The sequence below is a fragment of the Alexandromys fortis genome, unplaced genomic scaffold (genome assembly GCF_014885135.2).
Source record: "Alexandromys fortis isolate MF-2015 unplaced genomic scaffold, M_Fortis_MF-2015_v1.1 scaffold_4, whole genome shotgun sequence".
Lineage (NCBI taxonomy): Eukaryota > Metazoa > Chordata > Mammalia > Rodentia > Cricetidae > Alexandromys > Alexandromys fortis.
Window position 1 is genome coordinate 24,123,595 of NW_026067944.1, and position 11,556 is coordinate 24,135,150.

Below are 11,556 nucleotides of genomic sequence, written 5' to 3' on the forward strand. Positions count from 1 at the left end.
TTTTTGGTTTTTCGAGACAGGGTTTCTCCGTGGCTTTGGAGCCTGTCCTGGAACTAGCTCTGTAGACCAGGCTGGTCTCGAACTCACAGAGATCCACCTGCCTCTGCCTCCCAAGTGCTGGGATTAAAGGCGTGCGCCACCACCGCCCGGTGCCCCCTGTCTTCTTTAGCTCATGGTCCTCCCTCCCCTTTCTGACCCAGCAGAGAGGCATCTTCATGGCCATCCCTCCTCTCTCTCTTTACTCCCACCTTCTTCTCTGACTCTCCTCCTCCTCACTTATACGGACTCTTGTCATGACAATGGCCTATCTGAATAATCCTTCCATCCCCAACCTTAATATTATATTCACGAAATTCCACTGGCCGTCTGAGATAACAGTTAACCAGGTGCAAGGACTCAGAGACAAGGAAGAGATGTGAGGAGCCAGAACATGTGCTATAGCACCCACGTCACCCAGAGGCCAGAAAAAAAATTTTTTTTGCTGGTCCTTTGGAGGAAGTGTTTTGATCCTTGAGCATCAATTGTGGATATCCCATAAAATACAAAGAGTCAAGTCTTGAGGACCAGGACCTTCAAAAAGAAGGAACTAAAAGGGATTGGAGGACTTTGGTCAAATGGTGCCATGGCTCCCCCAGCTTAGGGGAGCTAAACCCATGGCTAACATGGCCTTGTGCTTATGTTCAGCTAGTCCTTGGCAGCAGTGCCAGCATGGCTCCAGCAGGGATACTGAGATGCCAAAGATAAGAGGTCTCTGCCTCTATCGCAATGGTCCCCTGTCATTCACATCAGCAGCACTTGCTAGGTAGATAGTGTCCCTGCAACTCTGTAGCAGACTCCTGTCTGAGAATGTTCTAGCTCACTTCTGACACTATGAAAGATGACCAGCCCATGCCTCCACTGAGTGCTCCCCAAAGACAGTTTCTGGACAACCAGCATTCTGTCTCTTCATCAGTTTCATGAGAGTCCAAAGTGTGGTGGTCCTGATTCCAGCTGTCGAAAGTGATGTGCGACCGTGGAAAAGCCACACTCCTGCCCACTTTCGCTGTTGAAAATATGGTCATGTGTCATGCCTGACATTCTGTTTTTGTTTTTCTTTTTGGGGACCTGTGGGTTTTTATTTGGTCTTTGGTCATTAGTTTGGAGTAGAAAGCCTCCAACAATAAACTGGGCTCGCAAGAGGGAACAAGTCGTTCCTCAACAACTGAAAATGCCAAGAGGAACTACACACTAGTAGAAGCATCATAGACACGTTCTTGTTCAGTCAGCTCCCAATCAGGAGCTTTAGAAAGCTGCTCGAGACACATCTTTGCTCTGATTTCCTTTGACACTTTGACCCCAGAGAGGCTGCTCTGTGTCGTAGTCTGTCTTATTCCTGGGCATTTTTAAAGCATGACACCTTAACACCGTCCGTGTTTTCTGTCATCACTGCCCATGAACACTGCGGAGCAAATGGCATTGCAAGGAGTAAATAGCACGTGCACATGTGTGTTGGTGACAGTGTCGTCCCTTGGTATTTACGAGCAAGAGCGAGGGAAGTATTTCTGGGCGTGCGATTAAATAAATAACATGTGTTCTTTTGACTAACAGCTGAAGCAATGGAAGGCATTTGAAGGAGAAAACCAAACAACCCGACGCATGGCCAAATATTTCAGCACCCCTAGCAAAGCCTTCCACAGCCAGTTTGACGAGGACCAGAAGGGCCACCTGAGGGATGAGAAGAGCGGCATGGAGAGGCTTCTCACAGAAGTAAGCCTCATCTTGCCTAGCAGGCTCCCTGTGAGGAACTTCAACCCGTGGGAGCAGTCCCACATGCCCTCGGGGCCCTGCATGCCCTCGGGGCCCTGCATGCCCTCATGGCCCCTGTGTGTCCGCATGGCCCCTGTGTGCCTGCATGGCCCCTCGTATTCTCATGGCCCCTGTGTGTCCGCATGGCCCCTGTGTGCCTGCATGGCCCCTCGTATTCTCATGGCCCCTGTGTGTCCGCATGGCCCCTGTGTGCCTGCATGGCCCCTCGTATTCTCATGGCCCCTGTGTGTCCGCATGGCCCCTGTGTGCCCGCATGGCCCCTCGTGTTCTCATGCCCCATGTTCTCTCTGCCAACATTCTCCATCCTAGTTATTCTTCTACCTTCCCCCAAAGCCAGCAAAATCCCACCACCACCCCAGCGACCCTCATCCATCTCACCCATGCCGCAGACAGGTGTAGACTGAGGTCTTTGTGCTACCTGTTGATGAACAAGACAAACTCGGGTCCCGACCTTGAGGAGTTTGCGGTCAAGTGGAACAAATGGATATTGATAAGTAAACATTTAGTCATAAACTGTGCTAGCAAAGACTGGAGAGGAGGTACAACCGACAGAAGAAAGCTTATCTAGCCTGCACCAAGACCTGGCTTTCATCCCTGCCTACTAACCTGGGTGTGGTGGCAGCTGCCTCTAGTTCCGTCCTCAGGAAGTGAGGAGAGAGAGAAGGTGAAGGTCATCCTCAGCTGGCACAGGGGGTCCACGGCCAGTCTGAGCTACGGGACTCTAGCTCCAGAACCAAAGAAAGGAAAGAATTGAAACTGTGATGGCAACCAGGGAAGAAGCAATCAGGTTGATAAGTGAGAGTGATGGGCTGGGGAAGGGGGGAAAGGAACCCAGCAGAATCGTCAGAAAAGTCTCTGGATGAAGTCTAATGATGAGGACCAACTGGCCAGGGAATGAGTCAAAAACAAACAAACAAACAAACAAACAAACAAACTCACGCAGAGGGAAGAGCATTAGAAAGACCCTGAGCTCTAGCGAATAGCATCTGTGGGCGCACTCTCTATGTACAGTCATGCCGTTGTGGCCACGACATGATGGGGCCTCTCTGGGCCAGCTCAACCTTCTCAGTGCTCAGCGTTCCCAGATGTGTCTACAGGTGGGGGTGGGGTGAATACGGGTCTCTGAAGGTCACCACAGCATCAAGGCAGCCTGGGTGCCCTGGCTGGCCCTTCTTTATTCTGTACTTAAACCAGAATTGGCCCCTCTCCCAGACAAACATAGTGTGGACTTGAAAACCCTGAGGACTCTGCTCCATAAGAAGGCAGTACAGGGCCAGGGCCAGGGCCAGGGGAAGGAATTAGTAAGTATTTTGACACAAATTAAATCAAATTACATATGTGTGTGTATATATATATATATATATATATATATATATGTATATATATGCAAAACATGCCTGAGTTAGTGCTATTAGGGAAACCAAACTTGTTTTTGATAGCAGGACTGTGTCCTGGGCATGAACATCCCCATGAGAGTACAGTGCGGGAGAAACCTTAGACATAGACGTGCCCAGATGAAAGGCCAAGCATGGTCAGCACCCACGGGGCCCTGCTTCTCTGCCCCCCCCCCCCCCCGTGTCTTCTTTACCCATCAGAGAAACCTCTGCTTTTCTTCCCTCTTTATTAAACACTCTGGGCATTATTTTAAAGCCAGCTGTCTCTCCACCTGGCAGGGCAGTGGCCCTGCCTATGGTGTTCTGCAAAGTTTTTAAAGAAATATTTTCCCCCGATAAACAGAAGGCCTGAAACTTGGCTAGACTCAGCAGGGCGGTCCTCATTTACAATCAGCTAACACTAGAACGGCCAAATGGACTGGAACGGATTCTTTAGCCTTATGGTAATTTTTTTGAGCAGCTTATTGTACCTCTGCCATGCTACCCTGTTTCCCACGCAGTGGCTGAATGTGCTCTTTCCAAAAGAAACCTTGAGTCTGCAGGGCAAGAGCCCTTTGCAGGCTCGAGTACATTAGCAGCAAAACACGGCTTCTGTTGAGCTGGCAATGCCAGAGCGTCTTCCGTAGAACAGGCCCGAGAGCCAGTAGCCAGCCCTGGCGGGACCAGAGGTGGGCAGCCAGGGCATGGTTGGCTCTTCATCCTGGGTGCTACCCATGCTGCCTTTTCCTTATGCAGGACAGCACCCGCCTAGCCAGGGTTTGGTCTAAAGCTCACTAGACCTCCCTTGCAGTTGCCATGATTTGACAGCCCAGCTTCTCATTTGTGTCTTGTGTTTTTCTGTTTGCTTTTGTTTTTGAGACAGTGTCTGTGTAACCCAGGTTGCCATTAAACTGCGATCCTCCTGCCTCAGTCCCCCAAGGACTAGAATTACAGGCATGCACCACCACAATCAGGTCTTCTCTTGGCCTCTCGCACAGCGCGTTTCTCTTGCACCAGTGTGCAAGAGAGCAGTGGGCAGACTGTCCCTTGTGCTGGCGACCCTTTCTTTTGTCCTGGTACTAGAGACGTGAGATGTGGACTCCTAGGGTCCGTGTCCTCTTCCATGTTACTGTAGACCAAAGTAATGATTTAAATATTCGTGTAAAAGCTGCTGCCACAGGAGGTCGGATCTCGGACTGCTTGTGGCAGGACCTCACACTACGCCCCTAATTAACAAAGCCACGGTGAAAACACAGTCTTGCCTCCTTTTGTGGAAGAAGGAAAATTGACTGTTTACATTGATGTTTCTAAATCGGTAGTCGGCCAGCTTCAGACATTTGGTGAGCTGGGAGCAGGGCGTTCTTCTCATCTGGGTGTTCATAAGAGTTTCCTATACTCAAAGCCATTTGGAGAGAAAGCACAAGGAGACAGAAGTCCCGTTTCACCCCCAGAGTGGGCTCATCAGCTACGGCTTCTTCGCCTGCTGAGGCTGGCATGGGGACTTGCAGGGTGGGTTTCAGGAATGGGCGCTGGGGGAGGAAGAAGGGCATCAAGTCTCTACTGAGCAGCTACCACCATGGTTACCTTGTGAGGTCCTTAGAGCCACCTGACACATTCCCCTGTCACTCGTGGACTCTGTTCTGGGTGAGTCTCCACTCACCGACCAGCGGATCTACATCACTTCAAGAGGGGGAGGGAGACCTGGCAGGTGGGAACTCCTCTGAAAGTCCCTTCTGCCTGCTCCATCAGTCTCTCACTGGCCTTGGCTTCTCTTCTGATGGCAAGGAAGAACAGGAGAGCCAGCACCAGTAAATACCACCTCCTGGTTTTGCCCAGGGACAGGGACTTACAGGCCACTGCAGGTTTATTGGAAGGTTGTATTCCATGCCTTCCTCCCTTAAATTGTCATTTCTGACCAGGTGTGGTGTGCATGCCTGTAATTTTAACGCTTGGGATATCAAAGCAGGAGAATTGCCATGAATCTGAGGGCAGCTTGGGCTACATAGTGAGTTTTAGGCCAGCTGGGGTACCCTGTCTCAAAACCAAAAAGAATCATTTCTGGTCAACTTTTCAATGTAATTTATTTAAGCAAGCCTAGGTTCTGTCCATGGCCAGACTAGAGTTTTAACTTTTTTTTCTTAATGTATTTATTTATTATGTATACAGTGTTCTGGCATGTATGCCTGCAGGCCAGAAGAGGGCACCAGATCTCATTACAGATGGTTGTGAGTTACCCCGTGGTTGCTGGGAATTGAACTCAGGACCTCTGGAACAGCAATCTTAACCTCTAAGCCATCTTTCCATCCCCCCAGACTAGAGTTTTATTATTGTAAGACAGAGTCCAGGCAGGGCAGTGGTGGTGCACACTTTTAATTCCAGCACTTGGTAAGCAGAGGCAGGCAGATCTCTGTGAGTTCGAGGCCAGCCTGGTCTACAGAGCAAGTTCCAAGACAGGCTCCAAAGCTACACAGAGAAACCCTGGAGAGGGGGGGGGGAGGGAGAGGGAGAGAGAGAGGGAGAGAGAGAGAGAGAGAGAGAGAGAGAGAGAGAGAGCATTCTTTTGATTCCAGGCATGATAAAGGGTATCTCAGTACTGGTCGTTAGCTCCTAAAAAGGAGGCGGCCACAAGATCAGCACTGAATTATCCAGACAAATCTTGCTGGAAACCAGAGCTTGCCAGACCATTTTCCCCAGAGTCTGTTTCATCTTCCTCAGCCCATCCATTCCTCATGAGACACTTTTCACAGCTGCTCTGCCTTGAGCATGGGAGAACACACATTCTGAACCAGACAGTTCACTGCTGCCCTCCACTACGGCAAGAGTGTGGGCATGCCCAGACACCCCGCGGCAGCTCACACCCGTGTCTACTTCCTGCCCCACAGCGTGCAGTTAGGACAGGCACACTTCTGCAGCTGTCACCTGCCTGCCCTCTGGGGCACAGCCTGTTGACTCACTGACATCTGCACAGGACAGCAGAACTGCCCCGGCCTCCTTCGCCTTCTGCACTGGGTTCTAGAGCTACTTAATCAAGCGATCTGCTTTCAGCTCCTGTACTAAGCCTTTCTTAAGTTATCACGGATTAATTTGGAAATTAATGGGACTCACTGTGATATTCCTGGGCCTGCGTACAGTCCGCATTGATCATGGCCATCCACACCTTCTCCCCCACCTTACTTGTCCCCCCAGCCCCTACACACTTCCTTCTTAGTTCCTAATAGCCTATTTTCTAATTTAGGTCATTATTGTTTTTGCATCGACACCTGAGGGGAAAATAACATGAACCATTTGACTGGGTCTGGTTTATTTCACTTGACATGGTGTCCTGAAATTCCACCCATTTTTCTACAAATGGCAGCGCGTCATACTTCTTCAGAGTTGAACAGCACTCTGATGATGTGTGTTGTATTCTCTTGATTAACTCTTCTGTTGACGGGCGCCTCGGCTGACTCTCTCCTTTGTGCTTTGCGCTCAGTGCTCTCACAGGCATGGCAGGAGGCAGGATGCTAACGGCAGCGATTTCATTTCCTGTGGCTACTCTGTCTACTCGGGACTGGGAGAGCTAGGTCACCGTCGTGATTTCCAGAGTGGCTGTACTACTAATTTCGTTCCCACCAACATCGTATAAGGGCTCTGTGCTCTCCGCACCCTCACCAGCGGTTTTTAACTACAGACGTCCTAACTGGATAAGGTTATTTCTCATGTGATTTGATTTTTGTATTCCCCTTATGGATAAATACGTTGAGTATCCTTTCATATATGTATTGAACTACTCGTATTTTTTTCTTTAGAGAAGTACCTATTTAGATCGTCCACCCATTTTAAAATTGGACTCTTTGAGTCCTTATTGCTGAGTAGTTTTTAGGTTCTTTCTATATTCCGCACATTGGCCCTCCGTAGAGGAACTGATGACAAACAAACCTCTCAGGTTCTATCAGTCATCGCTGTGTTGTTCTCTGTGATGTTCAGTAGACTTTTACTCTGATGTAACCCCGCTTGCCATTCTTGCTATTATTACCTGTTAAGCTACAATGATGCTGATACACACACCTCTTTAAAAGCTAGTGATAGCCAGTTGGTCCCTGAGGCCCATCACTCCAGGAGACCCTGCCACTTCCAAGGACGAGTTGAAGCTGCCTTGAGATTCTCGTTGGCTCACGTAGTTCCGGTATGAATGGTGTCTCCCTCCCTCTCCTTCCCATTCTCCGGGCTGTTTCACAAGAGGCAAAGCATTTGTTTTCTCTGTGGTCATCCTGAGAGACGCGCTTCAGATTCATCTGTGGTTTGTACAAGTCTGAGAAGGCCAAGCTGAACAAGCCCGATCCCTCTTCAGTCTGGTTTCCTCAGAGTAACCTGACCCTCTTAGGGCTGAGGGAAATGAGACGATACTGCAGCTACCAGCAAGACTTGAGGCTGGGCCCCCTTCATCCTCACAGACAGCAGTGCACAGTCCAGGGCTGGGAGGAGAGCCCATACTGCCTTTCTGGGAACCACATACCCGTGACTATGCTAAACACTTGGCAGGCCTTAGTTAGTTCACCCAATGTTAAGTCCCGCCTCCAAGCTTAAGGTCACCAACCTGTGCACTGGAAAAACTGGGATTTAAGCAGGGTCTCCAGTGTCACATTTTCCACTGCAGAAGGCCTTTAGAAGCATCTTTTGTTGATGGTCTTGCTTTTATTCCACAGAAAAACGCAGTAATCGAAAGCCTGCAAGAACAAGTCAACAATGCCAAGGCGAAGATAGTAAAGCTGATGTCTTCGGAGTACTCCTACGACTCCCCGGAGTGCACTGTCCCACATGCAGCCTCGGCCCATGGGCTGGCAGTTCAGGGACCTTCAGAACACCCCACTGCCTCTGAGAATGCTGTCGGTGCAGCTGCCGAGGACTCCCTGCATGCCTCGGTGGCCTCCCAGTACCTGAAAAGCCCTGGGGCATCTAAAAGGGACGATAGTCCTTCCCAAGACCAAAAGGATAACGTGACTTTGAAACAGTTCTGTGATCATTTGGACAGAGGTTGCAGCCCAAAGCCACAGGCTGAACAAAGTGAGGGTCCAGAAAGAGGTGATCAGGGACCCATGACACCCAGCCAGAGTTTCATGCCTGATGGAGTGGGGTGTGACCCCCATAGGCCCAAGCAGAATTCAGAGGAACTCCCAGAGAGGCCACCTCGGGTCAGTTCAGTGGTCAGAGAGAAGCTTCAGGAAGTCCTACAAGAGCTGGACATGGGTCCCGAGGCTCCCCTTTCCCCACTACCTCGTTCCCAACAGCTTTGGAAGAGCGCCACTTCCCGCAGTCCCCAGAAGCTGTCCCCGTCTAAACTGGGTTTCAGCCCATATGTGGTGAGGAGGAGACGGGCGGCCCAGCGTGCTCGCACCCATATCCCTGCTTCTGTGGCCCTCAATATGGGGCAACAGGCAAATAGGGCGGTTTCTGGTGTGCAATGCGGGCTGGTTGAGCAGAGCCGGGACAGCCCCAGGCTGGACCACCAAAATGTGAGGTCCAAGGTACCACGGTCCTCTTCTGTAAAACTGTCAACACTCACAGATCCTCCCCAGAGACGGAGTGCCCTAGAGGACAGCAAGCGATGCCAGCCCGAGCCTCAGGGGGCTGGAGGATGCGATGTAAGCGTTCCTTGCCAACCTTCCGCTTTTGCCCCACGTCCACCGTCTTCACCAGGTCTGCCCAGGCACCGTCAGTCTCGACTCCTAGCGTCCCCTGGATATCCTGCCTTGTCCTCTGGGTGCTACAACCTGGACAGTGAGTCCAGCAGCTCGGACGAATTCTTTTGTCACTGCCACCGGCCCTACTGTGAACTCTGCTTCCAGGGCTCTTCAGACTCTGGTGACAGCGACACCTCAGACAGTGACCTTGAGCAGGCTTCAGGACGAGCCTCCTGGGAAAAGCTGTGGTCCCGCTCCAAGCCTGTTGTGAACTTTAAAGATGACTTGAAGCCCACACTAGTGTGAGAAGCAGCAAGGCAGGGCTGGCCAGAGGCCAGTCTGGGTCCCCTAGAAACAGGAAATCGTGGCAGGAGAGCTAGATCTGTCTTCGAGGACCAGATCGGCGCCAGCCTTGACTAACCTCGGCTGGGTTTCTGCTGTGTTCACTCTTACTTTGAAGACGTCTCAGTCTACGAAAAGAAGGGCATTGTCCACCCCGCTACTACCTCAGCATTCCTGTGAAGAGCTTTGGTGAGGAACTGTAGACCTCCTTACCCTGAAGGTGCTAAATGAGCAGACAGAGCTGTCCATTCAACTCAGCCTGGATTCTACAAAACTCTGAATGTATACCAAATGGCTAGCTGGCTGGCTGGACAGAAAGATGTGTTGATGGATGGGAAAATTCTGCAGAACCACTGTGACCCACCAAATTAGTCTTTCAGTGATCAGACCTGCCAGGTAGATAAGCCTACATTGTTATCTGTCCAACCCGTAGGAAGGGTGACTTGCTTGCTGCTGAAGGCCGTAGGCATCACTGATTCAGGGTTCCAGCTTCTGGTTCAAGTCAGTTCAGCACTTCCTACCCTGCTTCTTCCTGTCCAGCCACTATGGTGGCACCTCACCTACCATGATCCCCAACAGTTTCCTAACATATGCCCATTGTCTTCTCAGTGTGCTCAGTAGTACCCGTCTCTTGCTGCTTCCTAGTGACACTGTGTTCTTCGCAAACACGTAGCAGCAGTCTGTGCTGGGAGACTTATTGCTCAAAATGGGGAAATAGGAAAGAAGAAACGAAGGGCCAGGAGTAGCGTTTAATCCCAGCACTCAGGAGGCAGAGGCAGGTGGATCTCTGTGAATCTGAGGCCAGCCTGGTCTACAGAGTGAGTTCCAAGACAACCAGGGCTATGTAGAGAGACCCTGTCTAAAACTAAAAATACAAAAAAAAAAAAAAAAAAAAAAAAAAAAAGGAAGGAAGGAAGGAAGGAAAGAAGGCAAGAAAGACAAAAGGTTGTGAACATTTTGCCTGAGTCCGGCTTGGGACTTGGCAATAGCAAATTCTAGTAGTTCCTCACAACACCCCTTTAAAATAGATGGATGCCCTCATTTCTTCAGCTAGGGACCACGAGGCTTGGAGAAATGCGATGTCTCCCCAGCACCACAGTCCGGGAAAGTGACTGGCCTCTGCCAGTTTGCCTGCGCTGCTGATGGCTTTCCCCAGGGACGCGTCTCTCTATTCATTCTTCTGCAAGTGGCTGGCGAGATTGAGGAGAGAGCTAAACACGGGCAGAGTGAACTTCGAAGATGTGCTCAGCCTGCAGTCTCGGAGGACACAACCAAGTTCTGCACCCCCTCTTTCCACTGCTGGGAGTCACGGAGTTGATAAGGAGTGAGATCCGGAAACCCACCTGCCACTAAAGCTGCAGGGAAGTCAAGCGGGTCCACTTCAATTGTTGTTTAACCAGGCATCTCTGCCCTGACTGCCATCCTGCATCTGGGCTGTGTGTGGGTTTTGTGAAGGAGTTTGGGGGGGGGGTGCATTTAACATAAAACATTCTCTCAGGGTCTGCTTCCACCTCGTGAGCCTCCAGGTGCTTAGCCATGGGGGCCCTGCTGGCCGGACAGCAGCTTCTGCCGTCTACTGTTCATAATTTATTCTGCATAGGGGGCTGTAGTTCCCGTGTGTGTTGTTTGTATGAAGACCAAGCGTACCTTAATAAAAGGGAAATGACCCTCAAGTAAGTCTCTTCTAAAGCTGTAGTCTTTCTCTGGGGAGGAGCCTGGAGAAGACTAAGCCACTGAAAAGGGAAGATACAGAATGGCCCTTGGGCTGTGACAGTTTGTGAACAGCTTTTTACAAAGTTCCATTTGTGACAGACTCTCTGATGATCTCTCTGCACAGGTCCTTATTCCAAAAACATCCCCTTGAGCTGGCAGAGGACACAGTGAAGGCCCCTAGAGACTCCTCCCAAGTGGTGGGGTCTCTGGATGAGCTTCTCCTTAGCTCCCCTCCCCCCAGTATGCTACCCCTGACAGCCTTCTCTTCCTTATGTCGGACCTGAGGATTCACAGTCAAATACCCATGGTTCTGCTTCTAGACCCCAACCCCACAAGTCCTCCCACAGCCCCATTTGTTTCTGATGTCTCCCCACCCACCTACTCTATGCACTGTGCAAATACCTTGCCTTTCAGGGTTTAGGTGAAATGTATTCTTTCTCTGGCTTTTCCTGAGCATGCCCAGATGGAACTGACCGGTCCTCTGTTTGAAGGGGAAGGATGTTTCCTGGTCCGTGTTTTGGCCTTGGTTACAGAGGCCTCAATTAAGCATCTTGCGGATGACTTTGTGAACTATCCTAGACCTGACTGAAAAGGTAAAATGTCAACACTAAATGCTCCATATTTATATAATTTGGCTCAAATATTATATGCAAAGTACCATG

The 11,556-nt window shown here is 50.4% G+C and overlaps 1 protein-coding gene across 2 annotated transcripts in view; it reads left to right on the plus strand.

Annotated features, from left to right (window-relative positions):
- The window catches only part of Gpr156 (G protein-coupled receptor 156), a 58,834-nt gene extending 47,893 nt beyond the window's left edge, over positions 1–10,941 (plus strand). For both annotated transcript variants that reach the window (XM_050149101.1, XM_050149102.1), the window contains 2 exons: positions 1,588–1,746; positions 7,865–10,941. In XM_050149101.1, the coding sequence (XP_050005058.1) occupies positions 1,588–1,746; positions 7,865–9,145 (1,440 nt within the window). In that variant the 3' untranslated portion in view covers positions 9,146–10,941. The remainder of the gene's footprint in view (positions 1–1,587; positions 1,747–7,864) is intronic.
- Positions 10,942–11,556: the final 615 nt, after the last annotated feature.